The 19,153-nt window shown below is 28.6% G+C and overlaps 1 protein-coding gene across 1 annotated transcript in view; it reads left to right on the top strand.

The window, feature by feature from the left end:
• The window catches only part of LOC131956228 (voltage-dependent calcium channel type A subunit alpha-1), a gene marked incomplete at its 5' end in the record, with an annotated part of 44,544 nt that overhangs the window by 3,638 nt on the left and 21,753 nt on the right, over positions 1-19,153 (top strand). Inside the window, 21 exons of the mRNA XM_059320646.1 lie at positions 1,105-1,211; positions 1,614-1,781; positions 2,598-2,809; positions 3,403-3,506; positions 3,654-3,769; positions 4,097-4,156; positions 4,838-4,942; positions 5,170-5,376; positions 7,494-7,606; positions 8,112-8,224; positions 8,595-8,726; positions 8,938-9,010; positions 9,207-9,327; positions 10,135-10,235; positions 10,835-10,959; positions 11,554-11,708; positions 12,074-12,106; positions 12,788-12,847; positions 14,583-14,712; positions 15,235-15,424; positions 15,807-15,913. Of these exons, the coding sequence (XP_059176629.1) occupies positions 1,105-1,211; positions 1,614-1,781; positions 2,598-2,809; positions 3,403-3,506; positions 3,654-3,769; positions 4,097-4,156; positions 4,838-4,942; positions 5,170-5,376; positions 7,494-7,606; positions 8,112-8,224; positions 8,595-8,726; positions 8,938-9,010; positions 9,207-9,327; positions 10,135-10,235; positions 10,835-10,959; positions 11,554-11,708; positions 12,074-12,106; positions 12,788-12,847; positions 14,583-14,712; positions 15,235-15,424; positions 15,807-15,913 (2,532 nt within the window). The remainder of the gene's footprint in view (positions 1-1,104; positions 1,212-1,613; positions 1,782-2,597; positions 2,810-3,402; positions 3,507-3,653; positions 3,770-4,096; positions 4,157-4,837; positions 4,943-5,169; positions 5,377-7,493; positions 7,607-8,111; positions 8,225-8,594; positions 8,727-8,937; positions 9,011-9,206; positions 9,328-10,134; positions 10,236-10,834; positions 10,960-11,553; positions 11,709-12,073; positions 12,107-12,787; positions 12,848-14,582; positions 14,713-15,234; positions 15,425-15,806; positions 15,914-19,153) is intronic.

Genomic DNA, 19,153 nt, shown 5'->3' with positions numbered 1-19,153 from the left:
TTCCTCAAAGATGATATCTACCAAATTCAAACATTAGATGTATTTGACATTAAAATAAAATGCATAATAATAATATAATTATATAGGCCAGGCCAAATAATAAAAATTGTTATTATTTATTATAAAACAATAGTCTAGATCTATGTCTAATAGTAATAGTAATAGTATACTACTTTATATACTACTATTACTAGTATAGTATATGACAGGCCTAGGCCTAACAAACATAATTTGGATATTGATCTAGACTATAATTCTAAATCTTTATGAAATAAAATATTACATTAAGCCTTGATTAAGGCCTGTATTATTCTATTGTTACCAGACCTGGTGTTACATTATAGCTACCTCTATGATTTATTTTAAGCCTAGTTAATGTCTAAATATTTTAAAACCTCACAATGAGTAGTACACTTGAAATGATGATAAATGGCATACTTCATTTTCATTTTAAAGCAAAGGCTTGAAACTGGTTTAGGAATTAATGAAACAGCTGTATTATTTAAATTTTCATTCCTAGGCTATTCATTTGCTTGGTGTGGTAGTTTTCTGTTAAAATATGATAATACATCATTTTAAAATCTACTACGGGGTGGGGGGGGGGAAGCTAGGCCTTTTTAGTTCTAGTTGATTTTAGTATAAGAAGTAAAGTCAGACCTTTAAGATTTTGTCACTAAATAAAGACATGTACAATAAAAATAACACAACTAAGTATTAACAGAATGATGAGTATCACAATCATATGTCATAAATTATTTTAGGTTTCATAATCTTATGTTAAAATTTTGAGTCAAAAATAGTTATTTAGTTATTTATCATTTGTTAATTTGTGTTCCTTTTTTATAGGCTATTGTCATTCAATAATTTATTATCTATTTATTTGTGTTCCTTTTTATGATGTGTCAGAATCATATGTTATATTATACTGTCACTCAATCGTTTATGATCTCTTAATTTGCGTTCCTTTTTTATAGGCTACTGTCATTCAATCATTTATAATTTATTAATTTGTTCCTTTTTTATGATATATCATAATCATAATTATGTTATACACTGTCAGTCAATCATTTATCAACTATTAATTTGTGTTCCTACTTTTCACAGGTTTATCACCTTGTTTGCCTCCAGTGGGTCTTCTGGTACATTCAACCTTCGCACTTTGCGTGCGGTCAGAGTGCTTCGACCTCTCAAGCTGGTGTCTGGAATTCCCAGTATGTTTTGAAATACAGGAACTCTTGACAAAATCATGTCAATATAAAATTATTTGTTGGTTGATATTAGCCCTCCTTGATTAAGGAAAAACTGAATTTCATAAATATCATTCCCTAAATACCATTTAATAAACAAACACAAAAGAAACCTAAATATCAGTAAATCTAATTAGTTCAACATAAATCTAAGTTTCTGGGATTACTCTTCGGTAACACCACAATCCTGATACTTATGGTACATCAAATAGCTGGGTTTTGTTTGGTTGTTGTTTTTTTTTTGGTTTTTTTGTTTTTCAATTTTTGTTTTGCTTATTCGTTGTTTGTACAAATTGATTTGTTTTTTTTTAAAGGCATTTAAAAAATTAAAATAGGGTTTGATTCTTATGTCTCTTTTCATACCAGGCCTCCAGGTAGTACTCATGTCAATCATCCGAGCGATGGCACCTTTATTGCAGGTCTGCCTCCTCGTTCTTTTTGCCATTGCCATGTTTGCAATCATTGGCCTTGAGTTTTATGTTGGTGCATTTAAAAGTGCTTGCTACAAAGTGGACTCCACTGATTACTCTGAAGGTAACTCATTGGTTGTTTTAATAAATTTTTAACAGACTATTTATTAGTTCACAGATCAAAATGGGGATGTAGTCAGTGTTGGATCTAAAATATTAGTTTGCCCTACCAAGCCCAGTGACAAAGTTATTTTTTTTCTTGAGGTAGATTCTCAATTTAGTGCAATAAAGCTAAAGAAACATTAAAAAAAACTGCTTAACTGCTAGTATTTTTTGTTGTTGAGAAAACACGAGAGTTTAAAATTCCTTAAATTATGCTTTATGAGAAAATAAAGTAATAAATGTATTGAATTCAAAAGGCTTTTAAGAAATCAGAAATGGAGCAAAAAATCCTTTATACAGAACTAATTTCCCACTCTTATTCACACTTCAAATAGAATAGAGTAGCTTAGAAAAAAGAATTGTGTACCATTAGTGATAAATATTTTCCATTTTTATATAGATATAGATAACAATATAGATACAAAGGACACATTATTTTTACATTCATACATTAGTTTTGTTTATTCTTACCATTGACTGACTGACTTAATCCTTTGTGGTCCCTTAGGTAAAGGGCTGCAATCACACCTCCACCTGTTTTGGGCAGCTCTCTTCATCTGTGCACATGTGAACCCAGTGGCTTTTGCCTCTTTTTCTACCGTTCTTCTCCATGATTTCTTAGGCCAGCCCACTTTCCTTCTTCCCTAGGGATTCCAATCGTAGCTTTTTTTTTTTTTTTGCAATGTTATCTTCTTCCCTTCTAAGGATGTGTTCAATCCATCCCCATTTATGTCACTTCCTTACTACTATCCCGTAATATATTTTCAAACATCTTCAGATAACATAGACCAAGGAGATGAAGATGACATATGGCCGTGTAATGATCAAGCAACATATGGTTCATATATTTGCCAGGAAAATGTTTCAACTTGTTTACCTTACTGGGTTGGTCCCAATGATGGTATTACAAGTTTTAATAACATTGGCTATGCAATGCTGACTGTGTTTCAGTGCATCACAATGGAAGACTGGACCAGTGTCCTATTTTATGTAAGAAAATTACCTTGGATTATTTCTGCTTTAATCTTTAGAATATTAATAAATCCTTTTCCATATCTATACAAAGTTGTGCTCGTAAATTGAGTTTATTATTATCATTAAAATCTCCATTCTTGATCTATCAGTTGGAATTTGTATAAAGATGTATTAGAATTGAAACATTAATAACAGGTTAGCTCAAAATTTACATTATTAATAACTGTGTATGCTAAATTAAGGTTTGAAAGTATCAACCAGTTACATTTTTAATAAAACACACATTTTTTTATGTGTAATGAACATTTTTTACCACATTATTTTTATTATGTTCCAAGAAAAAAAAATTAACAAAAATATGTAAGAGTTGTTTTTTATTCCAAATTATGTCTCAAAGTAACATATGTTGTGGACATAATTAAAGTATTCTTTTGAAAAATGTATTTAGCTAGAATCATTAATGTTATAATGTAGAAGAAAGCATGGTTTATCAAATGCTTCTCGTGAATTAAAGTCTTTCAGTTCATTGTAAGATATAAGACATGTTTTAATTAGAAAGGTTGTTGGCTATTTAGAAAGTAATTTCATTAAAATGTTTGTTTCCCCAGACAAATGATGCCTTAGGAAGCTATTTCAACTTTCTATTTTTTATTCCACTCATCATAATTGGAACATTCTTCATGCTAAATCTAGTTTTGGGTGTTCTTAGTGGGTAAGAAAAAATTAAGAAAAAGATTTTTACACAGACTTTGTAATCATGTCAATAAATGTAATTATTACTATGAAAAATAGTGGCTAGAGTATTTTAAAATAAGACTATGTTTACATCTGACTAAAAAATGAACTTGTTGGTCAACAGAGAATTTGCCAAAGAGAGAGAAAGAGTAGAAAACCGCAGAGCCTTCTTCAAACTTCGTAGGCAGCAGCAAATTGAAAGAGAGATAGATGGCTACCTGGAATGGATATGTAAATCTGGTTAGTTGTCTATTAACGATTTCAGTTTAACGTGAACAAAATTCAAATATTCATTTTCATGAATTTACAAGAACCTACATAAATAGATCTATCTTCTTTATATAAATTTTATATATGCTACATATTTTAAAGCTAATTGATAAAGAAAAAATATTTTAAAAACTAGTCTATATTATGGTATATAAATATATGAAGATTTATATGTTGATTTTTTAAATATAATTATTCATATGAGCACAGAGTTATACATAATTTATATTTTAAAATTTAGTGCTACATGAAAAATATTAACTGCCAAACACCATTGTTTTCTCTTTCAATGTGTAGAGGAACTGATTCTAAGTGAAGAAAGAACAACAGATGAGGAAAAATTAAAAATTATTGAAGGTTTGTTAAAACTTTAGTAACACTGTCAATAGGCTTCAGGTTTTTTGTAAATTTTGTATCAGTTCTTCTTTTTTTATCTCTTCTTTTTTTGTTTGATAATATAATTTATTTATGAAAACAAATCATAACATGTTTCACAAATGTATAATTTCAGTGTCTTAATTTTTTTATACTAGAATTATTTTTATTGCATTAATTAATTTTAAGTTTTTAAAATTCCATTTTTGTTTCTGGCATTGATATTTTCCAGTAGTAATTACTATTGTAAAAAATTTACCTTCTGTTTCATTTATTAGGTTTATTTCCCTAATGTTGATTTCCCAAGTGCTTATTCTCTAATGTTAATTTCCATGTGAATTTCCCCATTGTAAATTTGTTGTAATCATAATTTCCCTATTGTAAATTTGCCCTAATATAATTTCTCCTGTGAATTTAACTGATGTTCAGTTCCACTATGCGAACTTTTATAACTGTATTTTCTCCTTGGTTATTTCTACATTTTTAAGTTCCCCTTGTGTTACTTCTTTCCCTTACATTAATTCTTTCTATTGTTAATTTACATATATTAACTATAACATTAATATATTAATTCCCTCTATATGAGTTCCCATAATGTTTATTCCATCTATTATATATTTCCCCTATGTTGATTTCCTGAATGGGTTATACCCTCTTTTGCAGCTCGTAGGCTGGCAGCAGCTAGAAAAATGATACAGCTAAAAGGGAACGACATAGAGAATGAGAATGATCAAAATGAAGATGAATTGTTGGCCGCTATGGCACCAGGTTTGTTGTATTTACTCATCCAACAGTGTAGTGAATCATCTGCTGAAGTGGTTTGGATGAGTGGCAGTGTTGGACTTGTCACAACAGGGTAGTGAATCTCCTGCTAAGATGTTGTGGCTGAGTGTGACACTGTTAAAATTTCTTATTTTGGATAAATGAAATTATGTTTCGTGCAACACTTGATTTAATTTTATCACCGTCAAACTTATAAAAAAAAAAAATTTCAGGCAATTCCTTTACAAAAATCTTGAAGAAAAGAAAAACAGGGAAGTATGCTTCATTCTGGAGAGCTGAGAAAAGTTTTAGATACTCCATACGTCGTCTAGTCAAGAGTCAAAGTTTTTATTGGATAGTCATCGTTCTGGTATTTCTCAACACTGTATCAGTGGCATCAGAACATTATAATCAGCCAGAGTGGCATACACAGTTTTTATGTGAGTTTTTTTATCAGGGTTTTGGCAATGCTATTTAGAACCTGAACTGTTTAAATCATTTTTATTTTAGTTTATATACCAGGCCTCCTTTTATCAGATACAATTTTGAAAATGTGTTAATTTTTTAGGGGATACGTGCAGCAAAAAAATCACCAAATTTCTGGTTTTTCGTCATGATGGGTTTCTTCAACTTTTGGATACTTTGTCCATTTTTGTATTAAGAAAATAATAACTTTAACCCTTTATCTACTGACGGTACTTATAAGTACCACTTCAATTAAGTGCCTGTATTATTTTTAATTTAAAACGAAATTTAAAAATTATTGATGTATTTAATAGTATTATCTCCCCTGAGTCGCCGGTAGTCGGAGGTATCAATGTTTTTTTTTAAATTAATGGTGTGGCGCTTTTTCAATGTCTTGCTATATCGGTAGTTCACAATTTTTCTGTACAGTTCTCACATACGTTCCTGATTTCCCTTTGTTTTACCTTATTTTTCAAGTTTTCAACCCCAAAATTTTTTTATTGGCACCTTCAATAGTCAGGCAAACGCATTTAACTTCTAGTTATACAATTTTAATCAAATTGTCTTTGTATTAGATCGATGTTTACAAGTGGACTTATAAGTACCGTCAGGGCACACGGTCATTTTTTTTTAGGATTTTTAGAAAATGGCAGATTTGTTAGGTGGAGTTACATAAATATTGTCTTGATAATTAATTATCGAAATGTACTCAAAAAATGATATTTACACATTTATAAGAAGGTTTGCATATGGTTTACCTAAGAAATATTGTAATTACATGTTAATTTCTAGTAGTAAAAAAAATAACAAGAATAAAGGTATCAGTTGCAGGCTTGTTTACAAGGTTTAGTATACTTCATTTGTATACCAAAGCCAAGTTCTAGTAGTTAGATTTAATTTGTTAGTTATATTTACTGCAATAAACTGTCTTGCGTACAATAACTAGCATTTACATAATGTATACCTGTAGACTAGTAATATTCCATACTTTTGCATATAGTATAGATCTATAAGGTAAATTTTAATCAGTAAACAGAAAAGAGTAATCCGCTACTTCTTCCAAAACACATTGAGCTCACTTCTATTTATGAACTTTGCACTGTAGTGTAGACGTGTCATAACATTCTAGTAGGCTACAATTATACTAGTATTACTAGTAGTTGTGTGCTGAATGATTAGGCTTTTGTTTGTTTATGTGGCTCATTGTACTAGTTATTGGAAGCTTCCAGCAAAAGCATATTCATTCCGGCAACCGTTGCTACACCAGAAAGACCACAGACAAGATTGAGGGAGCATGACATGTCGACTACTTTTGCTGTGTTTGAGGTCTAAGATGTGTTCTGATAGAAAATCCAGTAAAAATCGTACTCAAAATATACTTTTGTGCTGTAATTATGTGTGAAAATTACAAAAAGTGATTGTTATAATGATTGCCATGTTATTAGTTAATAAATTGTATCGTTAGTTCCTGTTTTGTAAAAAAAAATTTTTTGAAAAAAAATGTCCTAGATTACTGACGGTACTTATAAGTACCAATATCTGTTTGGGCCATTAAAAATTTATGAAACGAAATTTCCTTCGACATATGCTTTGAATGTGCCAAAAGCAATATAGTAACACATTGTTTAAGTAAAAATCTCATTCAGAACATAATTCCGTAAATAAAGGGTTAATAGAAATAATAACTTTAATTAGAAAAAAAATGTGTATGTGTTTAAAATACCATTTTTGTGACCCTATTTATTAAAAAATAATCAATTTTTCCCAATCTTACAAGCTCTCTATGAAAAGTTTTATATCTGTCATCATATTGTATTTGACATCTTTAGAAAGCTGTATTTCTCATATATTTGATAATCTTAATTTCCAAAGCTTACAATCGGCTTTGCAGTTTACACAGATATGTTATTTTTGTGACCTACTTTTCGTTACTTTTGGCTGTTTTCTCAGTTCGCTTAACAAGTTGTCATGTTATACTTAATGTGTTGGAGGGAATCTTCTACAACACTAAAAATTAAGAATGAAGAAGAAGAAATGCTCTTTGGTTATTATTTTAAAACTGTTCTAATGTATGTACATTTTTAAAACACAGATTATTCAGAATTTGCTTTCCTGGGACTGTTCATATTTGAGATGTTAATAAAAATGTATGCTTTAGGAGTACAAATATATTTTCAATCGTCTTTCAATAGATTTGATTGTTTGGTAAGTTAAGGAAGTTTAAAATATATTATCAAAATTTTATTGAATAATTCTTGTCTACAATTTATTATCTATAAAACTGCACACTATCATGAGAAATGAAAAGCGCAGTGGTGCAGTGTTATTTGTTCTGTTTGGTTATCTGTTTGCATTTTGGGCAATACAATAATGCAGTTACATCTAGGACTGTGTTGGGGGGGGGGGATAAACTATAACTATTGCTTATCAGTTCAAAATTGGAAATGATGTAATTGATCAGATGCTGATTAATAAGTCCTACAGTCCTCATAGACTATAGGAATGTAAACGAGTTTTTAACCCCTCCCCATAACTAAATCCTGCCTATACAAGGCTCATTGGTGCACTAATGCTCACATTGGCATAACATTAATTTCATCTGCTCATGAACAGTTCATTCAGTTCTAATACTAGTGGTTCAACTTATGAACAAGACAGTGTTAGTAAATTTGTAAATATATCATTTTATTTATTGTTGATATTTTTTCAGGTTATAATAGGCAGTATAATAGAAGTCATATGGTCTGAATTTAAAAAAGGATCTTCATTTGGTATAAGTGTGCTCAGGGCCCTCCGTTTGCTCAGGATATTTAAAGTGACTAGGTAATGTTTCTATTATTTTATGTTTATTTTTTTATATATATAAAAAGATGATTTCAGATCTCTTTTATCTCTGCAAAAACAGTTTTTATTTCAACACTCTAATAAAAATTGCAAATTTAAAAGAATTGAGGCATTTTAAAAAAACAAACTACAGATTTTCTTATATTCCCTCTACATTTATTGCTATTTCATAACTTAAATGTATGATTGTGAAAGAGATATTTTTATTGTTTTAAAATATTATAATTGTTAAATTTAGAACATAAAAATCAAAAATTTTAATATTTATTTGATCATTTTTTTCAATAAGCATATTTTTAGAAAGTTTTTTGTAAAATGTTACTGTAAATTTCATTGAATTATTTCACAGATACTGGTCTTCATTGAGAAACCTGGTGATATCTCTTTTGAGCAGTATGAGATCAATTATCAGTCTCTTATTTCTACTCTTCCTCTTCATTATAATATTTGCTCTTTTGGGCATGCAGATCTTTGGAGGAGAGTAAGTTATTGTGATGTCTTAGATACAAAGATACGGAGAAAGAAGTCTAAAAGTCTGGAAGAAACACTGATTGTTACTTCACTAGTTAATAATTTTTAAAAAATATAAAAATATTTCAAATTTTTAAAAATTGCTTTGAAAAAAAAAATTTTTAAGTAGATTTGTTTTTGTTGGATAAACACTATAATTGCAATGTTTATTTGTACTTTAGAATGAACTTTGATGATGGTCGACCATCTGCCCACTTTGATACATTCCCTATTGCTTTGCTCACAGTGTTCCAGGTACAAAAATAGCTCAGCATAATTGATTACCATAAGTAGTTACATAATTTTGCAAATTCTTTTTAATAAAAGCATTTTTAAAACAAAATTTTTTTTCTATGCCTTGATTTTCTCTTGATTAGATTAAATACCATAATTTCTTTATTTATACAAAACATTATTTTTTAATTTATTTTTATTGTACAAATTGTTTTAGATTTTGACAGGAACTGATTGGAATAATGTAATGTATGATGGTGTAAAATCCCATGGAGGGATAGACGGAGGAGGGATGTATTTTTCAGCATACTTTGTAGTCCTTGTGCTGTTTGGTAACTGTATCCTGGAAATTAGATCTACTTTCTTTTGATCATTTGGTCATTTGGATTGAGAGTAGACATACATTAGGTTCTAGTTTTTACAGTTAAGATATCATTAAACAAAATTTAATAATAAATTGTTCAAAATATTTATCTAGGAATTCCAAATACTTTTTACAAGAATGTTGGGAGTGACTAGACACAAAACTCCTTATATTTCTATATTTCTATATTTTTATTTTTTTGTTAATTTTTATTGTAAGTTGATAGTCAGTCCAAAATAATTATAGCCTACATTTTTTTTAATTAATAGAAAAATATTGAACATGTAATCAATCACATTTTTTGCATGCATGTCTATTTACATGTGGTTACTTTAAAAAATATAAAAGTAAACATTATATAAGTTCTAACTAAATGTTTTGTATGATGCTCAGTTCCAGGAGTAATGATATTTACCCTTGTAGCTGACACTCCCCCCCCCCCCTGCTCCTCTAGTTAAAGACAAAATATTGTTTTAAGTCTGTGAATTTCTGCAAATTTAATTGGGCAATGGTATTATTTCTAAAACTTTTCTTTATTCTCAGTCTTTTTATATGGAAGATGATACCCAAAGCTAGAATTGTTTCAAATATTTTACTTTTTTTTAATGATGGTCAATGTTAATTAAAAAAAAATTCTGTTCCTACTGTTGTAACTATAGTAAAATTTAAAAAATATCAACTAATTCACGTCTTGTATCTGGTAAGCAAAGGCAGTTTAATAAAGTAAACACTACTTGATAAAACTTGAATACTTTTTTGAGTTTTTCTTAACAATAAAAAGACACTCTGCTGAATGTGTTCTTGGCCATCGCAGTAGACAATCTGGCAAATGCCCAGGAGCTTACGGCTGCTGAAGAAGAACAGGAAGAAGAAAAAGCTATTGTAAGTGAACCATATTTTAACATGGACTAGTTTTTAAACTTTCTTTATTTCATAGTTTGTGTTTTATGAAGGCATTTTATTCTTTTCTGGTGTGAAATTTTTATTTCATTTTTCACTAGCCTACTGGTAAACTGTCCATTATTTTTTAAATTTAAGTCACTATGAGGAAAATAAGATCATTTATGTAGCCAGTTTCTCAAATACATTTTTAAAATTGAAGTTCTGGTTAGTAAATTGGAAAATTTGAAAAATGAATTATTCAACTAAATTTTAATACAGGGGTCTCCAAACTATATGGCCCGTGGGCCAGATGCGGCCCGCGAGGTCCTCTCATCCGGCCCGCGTAGATATTTTTGTCCACGGAAAAAAGTGTTTGTTGGTGATGGCTGAGGAACTTTGACCAGAAAAATTAAAGACATGCCAGGAAGAAACTGGCCCCCGAACTGAAATTTGATAGTTAATGCGGCCCTCGGACTGAAAAGTTTGGAGACCCCTGTTTTAATACCACTATTTTTTTTTCATTAGAACTGAATGTTTTACAATATACTTTAATCTCCTTCCTTCAATCTCTTAACTGTAATCTCTCGCCTCTTCTGCAGCGGCGAGAGGAAATGGAGAAAGAAATGGCAGAGCAATTTGCTGCCCAAGAGAGACCACCTTTGGTCAACATCTGCCCACCATCTCCACAGAACAATGATGAGAACACAACTGCAAATTTTAACTCGTGAGTTCGTGTGGTTGTCGTTTAGCATCCTGTCATAAGACGTATTTCAATCACTTATGTAGTTAGCCTGTAATCCATTTTTTTTAACATTTCTTTTATTTACATAAATTTGTAGTTGATGTAAATTAAAGCATACTTTAAATATATATATATATATATATATATATATATATATATTATTGCATATATTTTAAGTTTTAAAAATTTAAATGTATGATATTTTTGCGTAATATGTAGGCCTAAATATAAATTAGTGGAACAAATATTTTTGAGGACTGATTACGTATATTAATATTGCACAACAAAAATACACACTATATAAAATTTCACACAATCTACATATGTTACATGCAGATGTTATTATTTGTGTTAAATCTTACTGTTAATGTTTTTATGCCAGTTGTACAATCATAAAATGCTTTGTTTAACCTAACTTCCAACCTCTAGTTTTAAAGAATTTATACCGTCCCTTTACTGCATTTATTTGGTAGCTTTTATCTTTGTGTATCTGTAAAACATTCTAAAAATAATAGTAGCTAGCAGCCTTTGTGTGCCTGTAGCTGGCATTTGTCTAACCAACAGCTTCAATTTCAGTGCAAGCAGCAGAGCAGATATCAATCTGAGCCAGAACAACTTGAAGGACAACCGAGATAAAAAGATAACCTTGGGCAACATTGATACTGTTACCAAGACTTCATCCTTTACACTGCCCTTGGCCAATAATATTGAAGAAGACACATCTGATATAGGTTAGAAATTAAATTTTGTATTTCAAATATTGGTTGTTTTTGTTTTCAAGTTTATCAAACTAATGTTTAATATGTTGAGTGATTTGTTTATCACATAAAAAAAAACTTCTGTTATAGTAATCATTTTATTGCCAGTAGAAAGATTTTAAATACAACAATAAAATATTCTTTAAAATTATTTTATTTTAAATATTTCCTTTATTTTAAAATTTACACAAATTTTTTATGTGTGTCAGTACTACAAAATATTTTTTTCTGAAAATGTTTTATGGAATGATTTATAATAATGCATCAACATATGCAAAAGCAGCATAAAGAAATTTATCATTAAGATTAAATATAATTCAGTATTAACGTATTTTCAGAAAATCAGAATGGTAAACCTGAGGATCAAGGAGGTAAATGAAAAAAAAATTCCTTTTGACGTGGTATTTTATATTGTATTACTTTGTATTGCTCCCATGCAACAGATTGTATTCTCTTAAATTACAAAATTGCTTTTTTGTTTATTTTTGCTAATGGAGAGTTTGTAACATTAAAAATGATATTTTTGAGAGTGCAGTTTGTTAAATTTTTAAAATATTATTTTATTTTGTTGGGAGAGGGGGTGTAAAAAGATAATAATAAAATGATATTTAAAAACTTCATTATTAATAAAGTAATGATTTTTTTAAAGTGTTAGCCGATCATAAAAATAAGTTGTTATTAAGGAACTAATGAATGCAACTCTTTTTAGAATTACAAATTAAATTTATCTTAAATTTGTCTATTGTTAAATATTTTTTTACATTTTTAAATTTCATGTACCTTTTCAGTTTGATTTTATAAAAGGACTGTTAATTAGTGACATTTTCAAATAGTACAAGTTCTCTTTCACTTACTACATAATTCAATTTTTTTTTATATTTTGCTTCAGCCATTTCAGATGATCATAAATAAAATAATCCATCCTTTAGAATCTTTGTATCCTGTTTTTAAAAATGATCTATTCATCTCAACTATTATTTGAAAAAACAACCATGAATGAATTGTAATTTATTCTTTTTTATTTGCTGATCCTGTTTTGCTTTGTATTTCAGTCAAGTCCAACTTTAAAGCCAGGTTTCATAAAGTTATCAATATGTTCAGTGGTGAAAAAAGTAAAGTTGGATAACACAATTATTTGTTTCCTTTTATGAATAGATGAGAAAACTTTTATTTGGTGTTTGGCAGCATTTATAGACAGTATATTTTAATCCACTCCAACTTTGAAGCCAATTTTTGTAATATTTAGCGGTGTACAAAGTAAAAGTAGCAAAGTATCAAGTAGGATTTAACACATTATTTTCTTGCTTTTGGTTGCTAAAGAAAACTTTTTTTGGTGGTTGGAATTTACTTATAAGCACGGGAATATTTCTTTATTCTTTAAGGGCATGGGCAGGTGATGAATACCCAATTAGCCAAAATGTTTATTCATAAACTTAATGATAATTATATTTATAACTCAGATGTAAAAGTAAAAATTTAAAACGCCTGAAAATTTCCTGCCATTGCCATGGTGATGGCAGCCATCTTGGAATTTTTTTACCATTTTACTATTGAAATAACTCAAAGATGGCTTATGCAATTTCAATAAGCATTGTATAGATTAAAAACTGTATCTTAATGTATATTGTTAAATTGGACAAATATATATCATATTTATATAGATCTATATATTCAAATTAACTAATCTAAAAAAAATTTAAGTATGAATATATAGTAAATATTCTCACATGGGCTAGTCTCATGCTTTTGTTTATGAAATTTACTCTAATTGTTCTTCACCTAAAGCTGATACAGTTTTTAAAAATTTGAATAAGATTTTTTTACACTTAATTTTTCCAATGCTTAATTTTGGTAATGAATTTAAGAAGGTGAAAAGTTATATTTATGCATAGTTAGCATAGTTATCCATGATTTATATGGAGAATCCTTACTAATTTATTGTTTTTTTACAAGACTTTAAAAATGGTTCATACATCTTAAAATCTTTTTTTCTATCAGCACTTTTTATAGCTTGAAAGTTAGAGTAGTTTTAAAGAAACAAAAAAAAATGTTTGCTTAATTTTTAAATTTAGAGTACACTTTTTTTTTGTACTATGTTGATTTTCCTTTCCTTAGTAGGTAAAATAATTCAAAAATAAATTAGCTGCTCTCCTATATTTTCATAGAATTATAATTTCTAAAAAACAATTTTTAATTCTATTAGTCTTTTTCATATTCCTTATAATAAATAACTATTCAGCTAGTATCATCATAGCCTTACTAATATTATTCTTAATTTTTAATTTAGTTTCATATAGTTTTAGAAGATGAGCCATCTTCCCTGTAAAATTAGTTTTTAATTGTCACGGATGTCATACCTATTTTAAAAATATTTTAATCCTAGTAATTATCCCATTACAGCTGACTCAAGGCAAATTTTCAAATTGCTGCACTTTAATTACTAGAAACTGATCATTCAGCAGATTTAATAACTTATGCATGAATTTAACCTGTCTACAAAAACTAAGAGTATCATACACTTATAGTAAAGTACCCATTCAAACCTGATGGTCCATAGGAAAGATAAAGTAGAGTTCAGCTGATTCAGTGACCTCAGCATATGAAGGGATAGTGTGGTCAGCACTATGCCCAGTCGCCTTTACCTAAAGCAAGTCTGGCAACCCATCAGTAATTCAATCTCATGACATCTGGGTTAACACTCATATGCTCTAACATCCAACCTTGCCATTCACTATCATATAGGCCTGCCTACCCATGACTTTAGCCATTTCTGTCTCCTGTTATTCTTAAAGTGGTTGATGTCTTGTAAGACTTGGGTGACTTATGACCCTTTTTTTAATTTCTTAGCTGGTACTACAGGCAGTGATGCTGTTGATGTAGAGCCAACCTCCGACAGCCAGAATGAAAACGCAGAATTCCAAGGGCCTAAACCCATGTTACCTTACAGCTCCATGTTTATATTTGGTCCGACCAATCCGTGAGTAATTGGAATCTGTAATTACTTCTTTATTGACTTGAGTACCTTTGACTTAACTATATTGCAGTATTTTGAATTTGTGATCACTTATTTAATGACAATTACATTTGACTTAACCATATTATAGCATTTTGCCCACTGCAAGATTTGCAATTAACCAAACTCAAAATTTAAAACTTTTTCTTTTGGAAAAAGTATTTATTAATACTTTGTTTAGATGTAACATCTAACTTAATTACCTAAAAGTGAAGATGACTATTATCTTACTATAAACTTTGTAAATATGTTGATGTGGGTAAATAAGGAAATATTTTTTTTTTCCTTTTTTTCAAAAATATCATTTTGATAAACAATTTTTAAAGAGTTTATCTAACTTTAATTCAACATTTTAGCAAGCTCTTTAAAAACTTAACAGAGATTTCTGAGTATGAGTAAACAAAAGTAAAAACCTGTCCAACAAAAATAAAAAAAAAACATCCAATAAAATTTTGCATCTTTGTTTAAATAATTTTTTCCTCCCAGAGTTCGACGTTTTTGCCACTTTGTGGTCAACCTGCGGTACTTTGACCTGTTCATCATGATTGTCATATGTGCCAGCTCTATAGCTCTGGCTGCAGAAGATCCTGTCAAAGATAACTCCTTTAGAAACAACATTCTCAACTACTTCGATTACATCTTCACTGGTGTATTTACCATAGAGTTACTCTTGAAGGCAAGATAATTAAATTTCATTTGCTACTATTTATTTATTGCTACTGTGTTATTTTTGTAGTCTTCAATTTTTTTAAATATAGCTTTATTTTCTTCAGCTCATTTTGAATAAAGTTCATTACGACATTTCTAGTTATGAAAACAGTCAGTTCAACTTATATACACTTTTAAATGTTGCATCTGCAAAGGGGTTGGGATTTCACTTGTTTTACCCATTATATATATATATATATATATATTTATACACACATACATATACACAGATATACTCACATATATATACACACACACACACACATACATATATATATATATATATATATATATATATATATAGCCTATATGTTGATGTTATCTGAATGAAGCTTATATATCTCTAATAGGTAGTAGATTTAGGTATATTCCTTCACCCTGGCTCATATATGCGAGATCTTTGGAACATTCTGGATGCCACTGTTGTTATCTGTGCCCTTGTAGCTTTTGTATTCAAGTAAGTTTTTTTCTAATTTCAACCTAATCCTAGTAACCTATTTTACTCCTTTTTGTATGTTATATGTTTTTTCATCGTTTCTAAAACTGGTTTTTAATGCTTACATTTGTAAATGGAAACAATTTCTTTTTATAAATTATTTGTTTTTAAATATTTTTTCTATGTCAGTTTAACTCCACTGAATATTTATATTATATATATATATATATAAATATATATTATTTATTTTGGTTTTTGATTATTTTTCAGTTAAGTATGCTTTATTTTTAAAAAGTGGAAGTTATTTCTCAAAAAATTTCTCATGTAATTTTACATAATAATAAGGCCACTTGCAGAAAAAAAAATAAAGGCAAAAAACTCTTAGAATATGCTGCTTTAGAAAGTATAATATGAAAAAATCAAAATCTAATGTTTTTTTTTAAGAAATCCGATATCTGGAAATCATAAATAATTTGACAGAATCTGCAGCATAAGATATTATTTTAGAAAGCATGATAATAGAGGTCACTGAAATTTTAAGTAATCAAAATGGGAAGAAAACTCGCCAAAACTATGTAATACTTATATGTGAAATTATACTTACTTAACTTAAATGATATTCTAATTCTAATTTTGTCAAGATAAATGAAACTGTATTCAAGTTATCATGTTCCCTAAGTTTTTCCAACATAAGGAAGTGTAAAATGTAGAGATTTGTAAAAATTTCAATTTTTTTTATTACTTTCTTGTATTCAAAATATAGAGGAAGTATTGTAATCGTGCAAAAAAAAAAAAACAACAATCAAGATTTTCACTGATCTTGACGTTTCATGCTATTTCTCAATATTTATTTTACAATAGGTGCAAAGTAAAAATAATAAAAGTAATGAGCAATGATATGAAATCTAACATCAATTTTAATGCAGTTTTGTGTATTTTGACAATAGTATCATATAAGTATTAGTTATTACAACTTTAAAAAAATCTACTTTCGATTTTAATTAATTTTTTTGTGATTTTTTTTTTTAAATGTAAAAGTCTTTTATGCTTATATGAACTCACCATAACACAAATATTTAAGGCTAAAAAAGTAAGGAAAAGTCTGCTCTGCATTTTACAATTTCTTACTGTAGAAATGAAAAAAAATCAGTATTTATATTTATCTTTTTTGTCATTTAGCAATGAAAGGTAAGATAAAATGAAGAGGGCATTTTTTTTTTTTTTTTGGTGACATGTGGGCAGCTAAAGTAGTTTGGTTCCTGGTTACACTTTGTTTTCTGGCTTGTTATAAGTTTAGAACAATGCTGGGGATGTCAGTCTGTCTTTTTATTAATGATGAAATACTTTTCTTTTTTAATAATCTACTTCTTTTCAGCCTGAAGATTTTTAAAAATTGCTGCAAAGCCCGCCTAATGATAGAATTAAGAAGGAGAAAAATTTTAATTTTTGTTTTATTTGGCGGAATGTTAATTTATTTATTCTTTGTTTTACTTTTCTTTCTGCAAACAAATTAAAAAAACTGGTTCAATATAATAACCTGGCTCTGAATTTTTTTAAAACATTACTTCTTTCGAACTAATTTTTATTTGAATTTTATTTTTTCACCTATCTATCTTTTGATTTTTAATCATTTTTTTCACCACAATGGACAATAACACTGGATGGCATTTGTGACTTGAGTAATATTTATGTTTAGCAGTGATGTTGCCCGCATCATACCTTGTACCCCATGTTTCACATGATATCTATTCTCTGAACTTGAAAAGCAATTCCGAAGACTTTTTGTTTTTTCCTAAAATATCATGGAATACAATTTGTTTAAAATTCTTTTATTTACTTAAAGGCTGCTGGTTGTTTTTTATAGTTCAAAATATTTGTGTGGACGGTTTGTGCTTTTCAAAGGTTAAGTGTTCATGAAACATCATTTCTTCATCAGTATTTATCAACTTGCTGAAAATATTGGATAAACTAAAATTAAAAAAAAAAAACATTGTTAAAAATATTTCCTATGTGCATGATTGTGTGTATTCAATCTTTTTACAGCAATGACATTTCAAAGGGATATCTAATTTTTTTTTTATAAAGCACAATATTTTCATTAGTTTAAGCATGTTTTTTTTTAAACAAATTTTAATTTTTTTTATTTCTTTGTTTGAAATAATAGATAATAAGAAAATGTTATCTGTTTAAATTGCTTTAAAAATTCGAAGAGTTAGATTTTCAAAGTATTTCTTCATAGAGTTCTAATTTTTAAATGGTTTTTAAAAATATAGGCCTAATTCTTTTTAGTTTAATTGGTCTTTAACTTCAGTTACATAAAATTCATATTTTTGAGCATATAGTATCAATAGCATTAATTCCTTGTACTAAAGGGGATAAAAATGTTCTAGTTTGTGTTTCATTTCAAAAATGTTTTTTTTTCTGATATACAATTGGTTCAAAATATAAAAATGTGTTTAATTAAAAATATCTTATAATTTATATGCTTGTGTTTCATTTTTCAAGGGCTGACAATTCCAATAGGATACAAGAATAAATCTCCTACTTTATTCTGACATTTCTTTTTCTCTTCAGTCTCTTGCCTGTTATATAGAGTATGTTCTGCTTTAAACAATATTTTTAAAAAAAATATTTTGTTTGTCAAATTATGTTCAAAGTTTCATTCAATCACATTCCACCCCCCCCCCCCCACCTCCCTCCTCTGAAGGTGTATGCGTGAGGAGGATGCTAAGTCTAGAGTTGTTTATCTTGAGAACGTTTTAGGGACCTGATAGAGACGGGTTTCTCAAAATTTGATCTTTTGAAACTGAGCTCTGACCTTAGGCAGAGGACGCTTGTTAGCTGGGAACAGAAACCTTTCTAGCAGAACTCCAAAATCAAACATCAGCTACAATTTTTTCTTGGCAGGACAAATGCTATTGAAGCAAAGTCAATGGGCCATACTGCTCATAAATGTTGACATGTTATCCCTAATTGTGTTGGATGAAATCACATTCAACATTACAATTTAGAATGAATAAGTAGAACAAGAAGAAAGTTTCAGTTGTAAGTTATGAAATAAAAAATTATGATTTAAAAAAAAATGAAAGTTCTTCAAAAACCTAAAATTTTAAATTGCAAATCTTGTTCTTTAAAACTGTTTAGTTTTGCATTACAGGGTTTCTTAAATTAATAAATTTGCTTTTACATTGATCTGGATAGTCTTAGAATTTTGGAAAATTATTTATACTTTGTAGAGGACATTTTTTTCTTTTCTTTTAT

This window comes from Physella acuta, unplaced genomic scaffold (genome assembly GCF_028476545.2).
Source record: "Physella acuta isolate Inbredline_101_S28 unplaced genomic scaffold, ASM2847654v3 ptg001137l, whole genome shotgun sequence".
NCBI classification, from domain to species: domain Eukaryota; kingdom Metazoa; phylum Mollusca; class Gastropoda; family Physidae; genus Physella; species Physella acuta.
The sequence above is the reverse complement of the archived record's forward strand: the minus strand, read 5'-3'. Positions and strand labels throughout refer to the sequence as shown.